The sequence below is a fragment of the Schistocerca cancellata genome, chromosome 1, assembly GCF_023864275.1.
Source record: "Schistocerca cancellata isolate TAMUIC-IGC-003103 chromosome 1, iqSchCanc2.1, whole genome shotgun sequence".
Classification (NCBI taxonomy): Eukaryota; Metazoa; Arthropoda; class Insecta; order Orthoptera; family Acrididae; genus Schistocerca; species Schistocerca cancellata.
Window position 1 is genome coordinate 777823684 of NC_064626.1, and position 17492 is coordinate 777841175.

Genomic DNA, 17492 nt, shown 5'->3' on the forward strand with positions numbered 1-17492 from the left:
AATTTACCCAAAACCTTTTCATACCCTTCTGTTCGATTTCCAATCCTGGCGTTAAAATCACCCATGAGCAGAACACTGTCCTTGTCCTTTACTCTAACAACTACATCACTGAGTGCATCATAAAAACTATCCATCTTATCTTGATCTGTCCCTTCACAATGCGAATATACTGACACAATCCTAATTTTCTTGCTAGACACTGTCAAATGTATCCACATCAGTCGTTTGTTTACATACCTTATTGCAACTACGCTGGGTTCCATTTCTTTCCTGATGTAAAGCCCTACACCCCATTGTGCTATTCCTGCTTTGACGCCTGACAGGTAGACCTTGTATTCTCCCACTTCCTCTTCTTTCTCACCCCTTACCCGAATGTCACTAACAGCTAAAACGTCCAGCCCCATCTTACTTGCAGCCTCTGCCAGCTCTACCTTCTTCCCAGAGTAGCCCCCATTGATATTAATAGCTCCCCATCTCATTACCATTTGTTTGCCAAGTCGTATCTTAGGAGTCCCTGGTTTGTCAGTTAGAGGTGGGACTCCGTCACCTCCAAAGGTCCGAGGCATTTTGCTCTGATTGTTGCCAGCATCATATTTAAAGTACCAGGGAAGCAGGTTGCTAGCCTTACTTGCCCCGAGTCCCATTGGGTTTTACCCCTAACGGCTGAGGGACTAACCGGTGGATTTGGTAGTCTTTGCCGTATGAGCACAAAGGTGACCACGACTCAGAATATGTCCGAGATGCCCAGCCTTATTCCAGAGTAACTGGTATCCCGACTGTCAGGACCACTTACTTGGCCACTCATACGTTGCCCGTGGTTCATGAACTAGGACATGACTACAGGAACCCACACCATGAACCACGGGACAGTGCATAAATTGTTTAATTCATACTTATCTGGAAGAATGCAGAAGGTTGAAATTAACAGTAGAGATAGTCTACAAAAACCAGCAGAATCCTCTAACTGGGGAGGTACCAAGAATGGTGTCCCACAGGGTTCAGTCTTGGGTCCCTTATTGTTCTTAATATATATTAATGACTTACCACTCTGTATTCATGAAGATGCAAAGTTAGTTCTTTTTGCTGATGATACAAGTTTAGTAATCACACCCAAGAAGCAAGAATCATCTGAGGATATTGCAAATAATGTCTTTCAGAAAATTATTAAGTGGTTCTCTGCAAATGGACTCTCACTAAATTTTGAGAAAACACAGTTTATACAGTTCTGTACAGTAAATGGCATAACACCATTGATAAATATAGACTATGGACAGAAGTCTGTTGCTAAGGTAGAATACTCAAAATTTCTGGGTGTGTGCGTTGATGAGAAATTAAATTGGAAGAAACACATTGATGATGTTCTGAAATGGTTAGGTTCAGCTACTTATGCTATTAGGGTTATTGCAAATTTTTGTGATAAACATATCAGTAAATTAGCCTACTATGCCTATTTTCATTCATTGCTTTCATATGGCATCATATTTTGGGGAAATTTGTCATTAAGAGAGAAAGTATTCATGCACAAAAGCTTGTAATCAGAATAATAGCTGGAGCCCACCCAAGATCACCTTGCAGACATTTATTTAAGAAACTCGGGATATTCACAGTACCTTTGCAATACATATATTCACTTATGAAATATGTCATTAATAACCCATCCCAATTCAAAAATAACAGCGAAGTGCATAGCTACAACACTAGAAGAAAGGATGATATTCACTATTCTGGATTAAATCTCACTTTGGCACAGAAAGGGGTGAATTATGCTACCACAAAAATCTTTGGTCATTTGCCAAATGGTATTAAAAGTCCGACATAGTGACACAATCCACATCATTACAAAATGTCATATTCATGATCTATGGAACAAGGATTAATGTACGTATGTACAAGTCCAGCATGACTGAAGTTGAGTGTGGGCTGATGGTGAGGCCTGTGGATAGGACTGACAGTTCTGTAGGAATCAGATTTCTGGTGGGTATATATTGACAACAGTGTTCTGGCTTTATGTGCATTCAGCTAGAAAAATTTCATGTGGTTCTGTTATCAAACATGACAGTCATACTTCTCGTACAAGTTATGGCCAAAGTTTTTCAGAACCAGCTTCCAAAAGCTTTGTAAAGACATTGTTTCCCATTCTTTATCACTCTATGAAAGTGTAGATATTGCAGGCATACAGTCACACAGTGGATGTGTCTCTCTTAGAGTAGAAAATGTAGGTTTGTTGTGGAAGTTTTGAGTCTGTGTCTAGAGACAGAGCACCTGTTGTGACTGAGAAAAAATCAGGACCCATAGTGTAATGGAATGGGAAAATGAAAAACCTTCCTGTACCCAATTCATGCGGATTTCCAGCTTGGCAAATCTGATCTGTAATAAGACCTATGTTTCTTGTATGCAGCTTGGGATGAATGACTGTTTGAATATCTCTTGTCCTTATGATCCCTACAGGAGTGATAAGTAAGGGCTTGTAGTATATTCCTAGAGTCTCCAATTAAAGCTGGTTCTCGAAATTTTGCAAGTAGGCTTTCTTGGGATATTTTATCTCTGTCTTAAAGAGCCTGCCAGTTCAGTTCTTTGAGCACCTCAGTGATACTCCCCCATGTGTCAAATAAATCTTTGAGCATTTATGCTGCCTTTCTGTGTTCACATTCAATATCCCCAGTGAGTCCTATCTGGTACAGGTCTCACACAATTGAGCAATATTCTACGATGGGCCACATGAATGATTTGTATGTAGTCTCCTTTGTAGACTGATTGCATTTCACTAGTATTCTACCAATAAGTGGAAGACTGCCGCTTACTTTACCCATGACTGGGCCTATGTGGTCATTCCATTTCATATCCCTACAAAGTGTTACACCCAAGTAATTTTATCCTTGATAACCTCAGAATTTCAAAGTGTATTTTAGTCAACATTGTCAAAAGCTTTCTGTAAATTCACAAATGCTATAAACTTAAATTTACCTTTCTTTACTCTATCTTCTCAGTTAAGCTGTAGCATCAGTATTGCCTCATATGTTCTCAAACTTCTCTGAAAAGAATATTGATCTTCCTTGAAATCAGATTCTACCAGTCTTTCCATTCTTTGGTGAATAATTAATGATAGGATTTTGCAACGATAGCTTTTTAAACAGATTATTTGATAATATTCACTCCTGTCTGAACCTGCTTTAATTGGTATTGAGGTTATTACATATCTCTCTGAAGTCTTATGTATTTTGCCTGTGACATATTTGTTGTATAGCTGGTGGAATCATTTTGTTATGATAGGTACTCCCAAGGATCTCAAAAATTGTGAGGAAATGACCTCTATCTCAGGGGCTTTGTTTCAATTTAAGTCTTAAGTGCTGTCAAATCTGCATGAAGTGTTGTATCTCCTTTCTCATCTTCATTTACTTCCTTACTTTTGTCATAATAAATTTTCAAGTTTCTTTCTTTGTGTAACTCTTCTGTATATTATTTCAATCTTTCAGTCTCCCCTTCTCTACTTAGTAGTGGACTGCCATCAGAGCTCTTGATATTCTGTCACCTGTTCCTGTTTTCTCCAAAACTTGCTTTAATTTTCATATACACAACATCTTTCTGTTCCATAGTTATGTGTCACTTAGAGTTTTGCATGTCTTCTCAAGCCATTCATGCTTTGCCATTTTGCACTCTGTCAATCTCATTTTTAGATATTTCCATTCGCTTTTGCCTTCTCCATATCCTACATTTTTATATTTTATCCTTTCATCAGTTAAATTCAGTATCTATGTCTTATCAAAGTTATCTATTAGGCCTTGTCTTTTTGTCCGTTTGAGCTTTGGTTGTCTTCAGTATAATATCATCTCTCAAAGTTACCCATCATCTCCTGTTTTATTCTTTTCTCTTGTTTCTGTTGATGGTTGTCTAATGATCCCTTTCAAACTCAAAAACTTCTGATTATTTTTATTTATCCAACTTACAACTCCTTAATTTCCTACATTTCAGCATTTTCTTCAGTTTTAATCTGCGATTCTTAGCCAATAAATTATGTCCAGTTCCACATCTGCCATGGGAAATACTTTTCAGTTTAAAAACTGGTTTCAATCTCTGCCTTACCATTATACTATCACTCTGAAATTTTATGGTCTCTTCTATGTCTACATCCTTCTTTCATGACTCTTAAATATGCAATAATTAAATTGTGATCTTTACAACATTATTTTCAATCATGAAGCATTCATAAATTTCCTTGGTTTTTGGTTAAAAATGATACATAAGAGCAAATCAAACAAAATATGTGAATATTAAAAAATATTATTCAGGAAGTGACAAGATGAACAACTACCTATATACTATGTGTTGTATCTTTTTATCACAACGGAAATTTTGCTATTCACTGCTTCTTTGAGTAATCAAAACACCAACAAATCATTCAGGTTTACATCTAGTGACTTTTGTGAATGTTAAAGGCATTTGGACTTCAGTTCTATAAATGTTGTGACTCTTGTACAAAGTGTTTGGATTATGCTTGCTAAATTGCAACAGGACATTTACAAACACCACCATAAGTAATCACGATTTGACTGATGTAAAAGGTGGTTTTTACAAGATTTGAAAATACTGCAGCAATGGCAGTCATCTCTAATGGCATGTAGTGATCCAAGATTGTTGTTGTTGTGGTTAGAAGTCCGCGACATTAGCTTTATTAATAGATTGTTAAAGTGAATAAATAAAAAACTCAGAAAATTCTGAGAAATAAGAAGTGCACTAAGGTAGTTGGCTTCACCAGCTATAGCATACTGTCCTATATTTCTAGCCATAATTGTTTCCTGTGCCTCGACTGGGAAACCTATAAGGGAATGTTATATTGTTCTGAAGTAAGTGCTGATTAGGACTTTCTCGCTAACACATCAACCACTTTATTAGCTAGAATTCCCCTAACCTAGTTCCAAGCAGAAAATCACATCCATTGCTAGCAGTTGTAAGCAAACAGGTGGACTAACCTAGTTTGTGTTGGATACATACAATGTATGGCTTGAAGTGCACTCATGGAGATGGAGCAAGTTGTGTAGCTTGAATACATCACATACATTTTAGAGCATCAAAACTGCATGTCATAAACACTGAAAGTGTTCAGTAAGTTGATATTGGCAATATGATTATGGAAAAACCATGGAACAACAAAGGCTATCCCCAACATAAACTTCGTTGATCAATGGTGCTGGTGGTTCCAAAATATCAAAAATAACTACGAGGCTCTTAACACTCCTGGGTAGCAGTGCACTTCATTTCAGAATTGAAACTTTTTCTTACAGGTCCTCAATTGCTTTGTAGTATGTGTGTCATTTACAAAAGCCATATATGTGGTTTTGGGGAGAATCAGATGGAATGCCTTAGAGTTCAGATCAAGCAAGAACCAGTAAATTTTTAGTACATTTTGCTTTGTTGTCAGGTGATTTGTGGGAACTAGGTATAGAACTAGTCATATAAGCTGCTGTACTAGGTCTAATCTAGTAAAATGTAAACTCCATCCACAGGCTCTGGCAGACCCTATGGTACTGCAACCACTGCATAATTTTCTGCCAATGGAATCCGTGGATATGGTATAGGGGGATGTGGTGTCAGTACACCACGAACCCAGCTGTTGTCAGGTTTTGTGAGCTTGGTGTAATCTAGTGCATAGTATTAAAATTTACAGATCTTTAGGTCTTGGTGATTTGTACACCTGGCACCCATAACAGAGTTGAGGCCCCATGAATACATCATAAAGCTGTAGAAAATGTTCTCTGTTTGTTCACTGACACTTGAGACTAAGGCACTTACAAAATTAAGCACCTTGCAGAATCGTGCCTTAGAAACTCCAGCTGTCATAACCGCAGAGCTTATTGTCAAAAATGAAGTCCTGGTAGCTCAGTCACCCATTCACATTCAGAGCAGCGACTCTCATAAATGGTTCATATAGACTAAATATGCACCTTCAGTGGTGCTGTTGAATGGATATGTATATCTTATTGGAAAACTAGGAACTAATGTACACTATCCACTCCTTGAGGATCCTAATGACCAACTGAATATATGAAAGTAAGAAGGCTGAAACTAAGAAATACAGATTGCAGATAATGGAGTTTTAAAAAATTAATGCCTTTAAAAGTGATTATGGAAAATAGTTCTCTGTTATGTTATGCTATATGATAAATAAGTTAACTTAAGAAAACTGCCATAATGGACCTTCCTTTTTCTATTTTTTTTTTTTTTTTTTTTTTTTTTTTTTGAGCTATGCGTTATTTATTCTTTTATTCAAATACTGATTTCATTGTCATATTTTTAAAAAAGTTCATGATAATATTACAAAGGTAAATCTATGTTCAAGAGTTCCTGTTTATAATTGATTAGTTCTGCAGATTGAGATTCCTGAAAAATATTGAATCAGATTGTTCTCTTGTAGTATATTCTTTGATTCTTCACTTAATGCTGGTTCTTGAAACTTTGTAAGTATGCTTTTTCAGGACAGTTTGCTTCTTTCTTCAAGAGTCTGCCAATTTGGGTTCTTCAACATTTCTTTGGCACTTTACCTTGAGTCAAACAAACCTGTGACTATTCACGATGCCCTTCTTTTTATATGTACATCCAGTATCCTGTGTTGGTCATATTCAGTTGGGTCCCACACACTTGAGTAATATTCTAAGATGGGATGCACAGGAAATTTATAAGCAGTCTCCTTTGCAGACTGACTGCATTTTCCCAGTATCTTGCCAATGAATCTATGTCTGTCACCTGCCTTTAAACCTATCACTGAGCATATGTGATCATTGCATTTCATATCCCTACAAACCATTATATCCAGATATTTGTCTGATTTGACCAATTCTGATTGTGAATCATTGTTACTGCAGTCATAATAACAGGCTTATGTAACAGGCTTATGTTGGTCATGCAGATTTAGCTTAAGATATCCATCCATGTACATCAATCATAAAATCATTGTCATGGCTGTGGAAGTGTGTGAGTGAATTAGAAGAGTGGGAGATCAGAAATTTGTGTGTTTCTACAATTTTTGAATGTGTCTATGAGATATCCACCATTAACTAGCAGGTGATCAATTAAAAACCTTCATTATCACTTATTTATTTCCACCTTGGGATTTTTATTGTAAGATATGGTTACAAAGCCCAGAAATATGTATTATTGCTTACTTGTCAGCTTGTTAGGAGAAAATTGTCGTAAAATTTCTCAGAGTCCAAATGGATAATAATTTAAAACGTAATTGACATGCAGATAAGCTGATTGAAGTCGGGAGATGTGTTGGACCAAATGATATCTTCAATTGTGGGTAAAGTAGATGGTTGACTTTGGTTTATTGGTCGAATTCTGAGGAAGTTCAGTCAGTCTACAAAAGAGACTGCTCACAAGTCGCTCATGTGATCAGTTCTTGAATACTGCTCAAGTGTGTGGGCCCCATGCCAGATAGTACTAACAGGAGATATTGATTATATACAGAGAAGGGCAGCACAAATGGTCACACATTTGTTTAATCCATGGGAGAGTGTCACAGAGATAGAAAAGGAACTGAAATGTAAGACTCTTGAAGATAGATGCAAACTATCCTGAGAAAGTCTATCAACAAATTTCAAGAACCAGTTTTAAATGATTGCTCTAGGAATATACTACAATCCCCTATGTATCACTCTCATAGAGATTGTGAGTATAGGATTAGAATAATTACTGCACACACAGAAGCATTCAAACAACCATTCTGCCCATGCTCTATATGAGAATGGGACAGAAAGAAACCCTAATAACTGGTACATGAGATGTACCCTCTGCCATGCACCTCATGGTGGTTTGCAAAGTATAGATGTAGATATAGATATTTGCTGTTTCTTGTCCTAAAATTACCTCTGCTCTATTCTCATGACATTTCCTGTCCCCAACACCCAACTTATTTCTTACTTCACTCTACCTCCCACGTTTAGCTTGGCTTCTGAGTCTTTAGACTGCCATGCACACTATTTTTACTGTTATCTCAACCACCATCCCTATATTCTTCTCTGTTCCTACCAGCTATTCTCAAGACTACCACTTCTCCATCTTGGCCACAACACAATGAGACTGTAGTTATGTGTTTGTATATTTGATTGCAAGTGTCTGTTCTTCTGTGGAACCTAATTCCATCATCGAATTTTGGCTTTCTCAGTTCATACATCCATCCAACTGTGACCCCCTACCTAACTGCCACCTGGTCACCTTCGAAGAATTTCTTACCTCAAACTTAGCCTCACCATCCTACCCCAGATCACTTCTCAAGAACACAAACCATCATTGCAAGCAAAGGTTCCAACACTGTCATCATGAATCTCAGTAATTATCTGACAAAAGGCTTCCACCAATTGTCTTGACTCTTCCACCTACAAGCTCTGCTATAGTGATCCTACCTTACAAAGGGAAGGCCTCAGACACGGCCAACCGAATCGGCTCAAATTTGGCAGGTCGCTTGTTTACAACCTAAAACAAAGGAATCTAAGATATTTTGGGTCAACACCCCCATGTTTTTGAGAAATTCACCCCTAAAGGTTATGACGAGCAATCGACTTAAAATTGGCAGGATCAATAGATAATTGTAAATAGAGCATTTTTCATCATCAGTTATGGGGTCCGAAAACACCTATTTTTCCAGAAATTGAAGTAAGAAACTTTTACGACTGCCACTTCTGTATGCACATGGTAAATGCTTTTCGCTGACAGCACTGATAGCGCAACGGCCAAGGTAACTGGCTGGGAATTGGAGAACCCTAGCGGATGTTCTTCTTTTCGTTTGAATTTTTCCATATCTCAATTGATAGGGATAGAAGGGTTAATAAGGTAAGTAAATCAATAACAAATGATAATAATAAGGTAGGCAAATAAATTTCTCAAATCTCTTGGGATAGTAAACAACTAAAATGTTACTCCAGGTCACTTTACAATGGCTCTTCCAGTCACTGTTACGTGTCCTCACTTTTCTTTGAACAACTAGATGGATGGTACCTGTCATATAAACATTTGAAACAAATACACTCACAGAACCAAGAACATCTAATGAATGCAATCTTTCAACAGCTACACTGTTCCTTCCAAAGATTCAGCAGAAAACAAACGTGGTTTACATTTAAAAATACGTCTTTTTCGGGAATTAATTTTGATGCGTACCATGCATACGGTATCATTGCCTGAAAAATCGGTGCTGAAAGTTGGTTATGAATTATGCTGTGAATAGTTTTGTATTATCACGTAATAGGGGAGAGAGTGTGACAGATATGATATGCGAGTTGGGGCACTTAAATGTGAATTGCAGAGTAATCATGTAGATGTAGATGTAGTTGTTGCATCCGTGCGGTTGTGCACTTTCCGCTGGGTTTCCAGAAGCATACTGCAATTCTGAAGCCTGGAAATAAAGATTTTAACCTGGCGATAGAAATAAACATCACATGGCTGGCACACAGGTGTGCAGTTTGGTGGTATTACTTTTACTGTGCACGTCGGCTGACCCTCGCCATCTATAAACATTGTGCCATATATTGTAGTGTTAATTCGTCCACTCCAGGAATCCAAAATTAGACAAAACTTGTTATCAGAAACGATTGTTTTTAAAACATTCTCAAGAAATGTTCTGTAAATTGCATTTGTCAGTTTCCCAGATTTGGAGCAGGTATTGTAAACATTTTCCAATGAGTCGGTTAAACATTGACCTCTTCTATAACCCGAGGACCAAATGTAACATTCGTTTCTTGTAAACACAGGAAAACCTTAGGCAACACTTTTCCAGAGGCTGTGATGGCATATTGCGCCGTGTACAAATGTGTTAGTTTGTTTTTACTACCAACTGAAAAAAGGGTTCGTTTTTCTCCCTTATGCAGTTACGTGCGTCGAATGTTCACCCGATACTCACATCCTCTTTGATCGGTGTTGATCATGTAATCGCAATTAAAACTGGTCATAAGCGACATCATTTGCATGCTGAAAAGAGCTACCACTTTCTTTATATCTTCTATATTTTGTACCTCCTTATGAGAGACGTATTTAGTGATGTGCCATTGACAAATTTTGTACTCTGATTTGAAATTTCTTGCCCAAGATAATGATGCAGTAAACGTAAAATCCTTGTTGGCCATATATTGAAATACTCTTGAAGTATTCTCATTGTTACATTCTCATTACAACAACGAGATTTGACAAATCGGTCATATGTCCACTTATTTATCACCTGGTATTTGTCGTATCTTGTCCCTCCTTCAGTGATATCACTTTCCCACAATTTCAAGTCCTTCCTTTTCAGGGCTGTTCTTGCTCCATTCTTTTGTAGTGTTTGTAAGTTCCAATTTGGATGATTCCTGGGTAGCACTACTGCCTTTACTTTTACTTCAAGGAGTATAGCACCGTAGTTCAATCGCTTAGTAACCAGTTCATAATACTAATTGGGAACAGATGAAGCACATATTCCCAGTGACTTGGATATTTCCAAAGTGTTATGACCATTTTTCGATTCAGTTGTCAGGATATCTTCCACTGAATCACCTTCTGCTTCGTCTTCATGGTATAGTACTTCAGTATCAACAAAAGTATTTCGTTCATCAGCTCCAAAAATTGCTCGGTGATAGCTGCTCCTATCAATCTGGAACGTCGAGAAACAGAACTGCCTGCTTCCGGTAGTGCATTGATAATGCATCTGTCTTGCAGCACTTCTGCAAACCAAAACACAGCGTTGGTAACTTCCCACTTGCCTTCGTCTGTGACTATATATTACAGCACTAGTCGAAGGGTGTATATCCTCCATTATTCAGATTATGCACCTGAAAGATATGACACAACAAACAATAACTAGTTACTACGGCTACGTACAGTACTCGTCATATGTTACTTATGGAAGAACACTGTATTCATTCACAAAACGTATTTCATTGGACACATTAATGATGGAAAAATCACTACATGTATCTGTGAGGTTCACGACAGGAAAACAGCTCTTTCTGATTGACTTCTGTAAGGCTCATGCTGGACACCTTCACTCTTCCAGGTTCACAACTATGATATGACGATGAGGCAACTGGGACAACATAACTCTCCCTGTATGGATTCTGTCCTGTGCCTCACTGTAAACAAGTGTCGCGTGGTTGGCTGTCTGTGATCCCTCATGAGAAATTTGCAGCATTCTTACTCTGTGTTGTTATCATGTGACAAGGCTTAAAAGTTTAACACTTTACTAACTCACGGCATTTGGGAAATTAGTTTGCCTACCTTATTATTATAATCCCTTATTGATTTACTTACCTTATTAACCCTCCCATCCCTATCAATTGAGATATGGAAAAATACAAATGAAAAGAATAACATCTGCTAGGTTTCTTTGAGATTCGAACCCGCGTTTTCTGATTCCCAGCCAGTTACGTTGGCCGTTGCACTATCAGCGCTGTCGGTGCTGTCGGCGAAAAGCGTTTACCATGTGGGTACAGAAGCAGCAGTTGTAAAAGTTTCTTTCCTCAGTTTCTGGAAAAGTTTGCGTTTGCGGACTCCATACCTGATGATGAAAAATGCTCTATGTACAATTATCTATCAGTCACTCCAATTTTGAGTCGATTGCTCGTTATAATCTTTAGGGGTAATTTTCTCAAAATTTTGGGGGTGTTGACCTAAAATATCTTAGAGTGCTTCGTTTTTGGTTGTACACAAGTGATCAGCCAAATTTGAGCTAAATTGGTTGGCCGTGTCTGGGGCCTTCCCCTTGTTAGAAGTCCAACACGACCTCCAGTCTTTACTCAAATCGTTAGCCCATCTCATAATTTCTGCTGATTTCACCTTCCTCCTCAACTGAATGACCCCTAGCACACTCATCTTCTACATGCTTTCCAAATTCTATAAACCCAACAATCCTGGAAGCTCCATTGTTGCTGTTTATGTGCTCTCATATGAGAGACACATAACACTTCCTTCACCAATTCTTAATCATCTATGTGTCATTGCTGCCTGGATCCCTACTTGTCACTGTTGACAGCTCCTCCCTACACACCGACATCCCTCATGCCCATAACCTAGCTGCTACCAAGCACTACCTTTCCCAACATCCTTCTGATTCCTAACCCACTACTTCGTTCCTTAATGCAGATTACCAATTATATCCCCACATAAAACTGCTTCTCATTTGAGAGGAAGAAATATAAAGAAATCTGTGACAAGGCCATAGGCACCTGAATGACACTCTCCTATGCCAATCTGTTTATGGGCCATCTTGTGGAAACATTCCCAGCCTCCCAAAACAGCACCCTTTTGTGTGGTTCAGTTTCATTGATGATATTGTCATGATCCGGGCCCAGGGCCTAGATGTACTACCCCATTCCTCCATAACTTTACACCCACTCTCCCATCCACTTCAACTAGTCCTCCTCAGCCCAAAAGGCCACTTTCCTGGAATTTCACTTCCACCTCTCCAATGGCACCAGTCATACCTCCAGCTGTATCAATCCTGCCAACCACCTGCATTTCAACAGCTGTCATCCCTTACATACCAAAGAATTGCACTGATTTAGCCTGCCCACCCACAGGTGGCATATCTGCAGTAACAAGAATTCCCTTGTCCAGTATGCTGAAGGTTTCACAAAGGCTATCACAGACAGGTACTACCTCACATAACTTGTCTGCAAACAGATTTTCCAAGCCTTATCCGCACACATCCCTAATTCTCCCACCATACTCGTGAACCAGTTAAAGATGAGCACACCACTCATCACTTAGTATCATCCCAGATTAAAGCAGCATTTTGTGGACCTGTCAACGACTCAGTACTTCTACTGTCTAGAGAGTGATCTCATTTGATTTTAAATTATTTACATTATGCCAGAACTTTTCTTACTATATTAGTTTTGATCTTCATTGTTCTCAAGCATGTGCATCAGTGGTTTGCACAAAATCAAATCAATTGAAATGTAATTTTATCCTTCTGTTTTATTAATTTTGTATAACAGAATGAATGTGTATAACATACATACATGTATTTTTTATCATACTATTGCTATTTTCATATACTGACAAAATAGAACTTTGTGTGAGACATGTAGCTATTTGACTAAGCAATTTTACCACTTTGGATAAATATTTCATCTAAACTGTCTGACAAAGGATGTTGCAACAATAACTTTGTAGTATGTTTTATGAAATAAAACTACTAATATTGAACAGTAACATAGTTCTGTTAGTCCTTTCTAGATGCTTGACAGTGTTTTGTTTATGCTTGCATCAGGTGTGTAATTTTTCCAACTTACATTGAGCGATCAGCAAGAGATGGCAGTCTGGTCCTCCCAACAACAGAGTCAAGTTCTGCTTGCACTTTTTGTTGTATTTCTGGATATCTCATCATGTATAAAATAGCAAAACTGAGAGTGTTGCTTGTTGTTTCAGAGCCAGCCATGAACAAATCAAGACATACAGATAATAACTGTTCATCTGTAATTGAAAAAGAAAATTCATTTGTAAATTATATATTTAAAATTGTCTTTATGGTTGCAGTACTAACTTTATAAACTGGGAAATAATCTCAGGCACTGTGCACCTCCATATGATGTCAGTGCACAGGGGATGGGGCAATTGAATTGAATCATATTATTTTTATTTATTTCCTTTTGTTATATATAAGCTATATGTAAACATAATTAGCTTAAACCAAAGACACCACCAAAGCAAAATTAACGAGTTGTTTTGTGGCAAGGATAATGTTTTGATACATTGTTAAATATCTGTATGAAACAAAGTAAGAAATATGTTCATCAGTTTATTAATTCATGTGTCTTCACCCTTTTGTTTTGCAAAGTGGTAGCATATGGACGTATGCTTGGCGCCATCGTACCAGCATTTTTTAAAATGTGTATTTTAACTGTTAATGAAAAATATTATAAAATGTTATTAGAAAAGGAATATTTATTTGCACTGTTATGAGTTCAAACCCTATCTGTTCATCATTTCACTTGCTGCTGAGACCCCGCATCAAGAGGTTCGGTGCAGGCAAGAATAATTCACACCATATCTGGAGTAGCATACCTGCATTGACATTGTCACACTCAAGACTAAACACAATGGAATTAATGTGAAGGTAATGACTTAGACTTGATAGGCACTTATTTGAACTTGGTGTACTTATACCAAAAATATTGTGCTTCGTGTGACAGATTGATAGTTTCAAAGGTTGTGGTGATTATTTGGTACCGCACACTACTGGAAGCAGTAGTACAAAATGCAAATTACGTTTATTGACCTTGAATGTAATGATATTAAAGGACTGTTGATATTTGTATCAGTCGAAGTTCACCCAAGTTTGTGCACAGATTCATAAATTACCTTCAAAATTTTTACTCAACTATTCTTTCCAATCAATTTTTCCAATTATTCAAGCAATTATTAATCCATTTCCACATCTCTATTCATAACAATGTACTTTACTAAAGTAATAACTTACATAAAAGCCATCTTGTAACATAATAAGGCAAGGGTCCATGTAAGAATACCTTAATGTAGTAACTATATATTTGTATAAATTTTTTATCACAACTGCGATTGTATGTGATAGTGTTTAAGGAGAAATAAATATTCTATTCTAATTGAAATTGGTTATTCATAAGTGAGTTATAGCATGTGTGTGTGTGTTCTTTTTAAAATGAGTACCTTCATTATTGATTATTGATCATATTAGTTTTGAGAAGTTCTATATAAAAGTTAAATTAAAAAAATAATTTATGTAAGTGGTTTTATACATTGTATCTTGTCAAGCTGAAAATTAATCTTTGCATTGTTTTGATGAATTCTGTAAGAACAATTAGTTTGAAGATGAACTACTTAATCAGTTTTTTTTTAATTTCACTGGATAGATAAAAAGTCTACTCATCAAACTGAGCCAGCAGATCACACCCATAGAAGTATTTTAATTTGCAGGCTTTTGAAGCCCATTGCTCCTTCTGGCAGAGAGGCTGAAGGGGAAGGGGGAGGTGTGGAGGAGGAAGACTTATGAGATCTAGGAAATGGGGAGGGTTTGTAAAAGTTGCCCAGAATCCCAGGTTATGGGAGACTTACTGGATGGGATGAGTTGGAAAGACTGGTTGTTGGGGACTACACAAGACAAAATTACTATTTTGGCATGTTATTTTCTCACTTTTGTTTTCTTACTAACCCTTAAATTTTCTGCATTACTATTATTTTTACCACATGAATACAGATGCTGGAAATTGCCTTGTGCTATGTGATAAGAATGAAATTGAACTGAGCTCTAGAGATAGCTATACGTAAAGTGTTGAAGGTTTTTTTTTTTTTTTTTTTTTTTTTTTTTACATAGAATGCCATATGTTGTAACCTGTGAATGATGAAGTTGTTTTGTTTTTATCTTCTTCTTTTTCCAGAAGAAAAGAATCAATTAAGTCCCTTGGGCATCCTGCAGTTAATGTTGTCTCATGTTCATGTATAGTTTCCTGCAAATAAGAGAGCAATTTTAGATCCTGCATTGCTAATAATTAATAGTGCTTTGTGTACTCTGATGTAGGAAGACTCAAAACATATTGAAGGAATTACATTAATATCCGTTAGTGGGTATAGCATTCAAAGCCTTATACATACAGGAGATATTCTGACAGTGCCGTATCAGATATTACTCAGATATTATGAAAATGACATGAATGCATTCAAAATAAATTAACATTGATGAAAATAAACTAGTACTATCAGTTCATCCATTGGTCAATGCCATTAAACATAAGGGACACCATATGTCAATCTTATAAGAGTCAGGCCAATTAATTCAAATGATGTCCTACTCTTTAAAATGTATAGTTCCTTTACTTTAAGTGTGCATTGGTTGAATGTCTTCAAACAAGTTCTGTGGTTTTATGAAAATTATATTTCTAGCTGTAAGAAAAAATGATGCATCCTGAAGGAATTTTCTAAAAGGGATGGAAAGCGATAGATGTACTGACAAACAAATGACAACAGTTTCAGAAAAATTGGATGATTTATTAAGGAGAAAGAGCTTTACAAACTGAACAAGTCAATACCCCCTTGGTCCATATGTGGCCCTTATACAAGCAGTTACTCAGCTTGATATTGATTGACAGAGTTGTTAGATGTCCTGAGAGGGGTATCATACCAAATTCTTTCCAGTTGGTGTGTTAGAACATCAAAATCCGAGGATGATTGTAGGGCCCTACTCATAATGCTGCAAATGATCTATGTGGGAGACCTTGGTGGCCAAGGTAGAGTTCGGCAAGCATGAAGACAAGCAGCAGAAACTGTCTCTGTGTGTGGGTGGGCATTATATTGCTGAAATGTAATCCCAGGATGGCTTGCAATGAAGGCCAACAAAATGGAGCATAGAATCTTGTCAATTTACCTCTGTGTTTAAAGGCACCATAGGCAACAACAGAAGGGGTCTTGCTATGAAAAGAAATGGCACCTCAGTCCATCACTCCTGGTTATTGAGCCGTGTGGCGGGCAACAGTCAGGATGGTATTCCACTACTGTCTGGGGCATCCTCAGACATGTCTTCACTGGACATCAGGACTCAATTGAAAGCAGGGCTCATCACTGAAGATAATTCTACTCCAATCAATGAGATTCCCGGCTGAAGACAAGTCTGGAGGTGCACCAGACATTGGTGGGATACCAACTTGACTGTCACCTGCTACAAGACCCAAAAGCAGGAGTGATGGTCTGGGGTGCCATTTCTTTTCGTAGCAGGACTCCTTTATTATTGTCTGTGGCACCCTTACAGCACAGCAGTACATCAAAGATATTCTAAGCTGTGTTTTGTTGCTATTCATGGCAATCCATCCTGGTCTTTCATTCCAGCAAGATAATGTCCACCTGCACATGGGAAGAGTTTCTACAGCTTGTCTTCCTGCTCATCAAACCCTGACTTTACCAGCGAGGTCACTGGATCTCTTCCAGGCTGAGAAAGTTTGGAGCATTAGCAGCAGGGCCCTCCAATCAGGTCAGCAGTTTGCTGATCTAACATGCCAAATGCACAAAATTTGGCATGATATCCCTCAGGAGGACCATTCTGTCAGTCAATGCCAAGATGAATAACAACTTGTAAAAGGACAAGTGGTATATCAATGTATTACTGGCTTGCTCAGTTTGTGAACCCCTTTCTCTTGAATAACTCATCTAATTTTTCTGAAATTATGATCATTTGTTTGTCTATATAAGTACATCACATCTACTGATTTCCATCCCATTTAGATAATTCCTTCATGGTGTGCAACATTTTTCTTTTTTTTTTTTTACTTAAAGTGTCTATACATAACTAATAATCACTGGATCTAACTCCCTACCAAATACATGCTGATACATAATGCAAAATAAATTAGTAAAAAAATTATAGCACTGCATGGACTGCCACCAGTATATATCTTGCAGAAGCACATGAAGACAAAATAAGAGGAATCAGAGCATATACAGCAGTATATAGACAGTCGTTTTTTCCTTGGTCCATTCGCAAGTGGAACAGGAAAGGGAATGACTAA

At 37.5% G+C, this 17492-nt stretch overlaps 1 protein-coding gene across 1 annotated transcript in view; it reads right to left on the reverse strand.

Moving 5' to 3' along the window:
• Positions 1 to 17492, reverse strand: part of LOC126162267 (methyl farnesoate epoxidase-like) — a 143477-nt gene that overhangs the window by 36300 nt on the left and 89685 nt on the right. The window contains exons 5-6 of the mRNA XM_049918665.1: positions 15329 to 15443; positions 13254 to 13434 (exon numbers count right to left, since the gene is read on the reverse strand). Of these exons, the coding sequence (XP_049774622.1) occupies positions 13254 to 13434; positions 15329 to 15443 (296 nt within the window). The remainder of the gene's footprint in view (positions 1 to 13253; positions 13435 to 15328; positions 15444 to 17492) is intronic.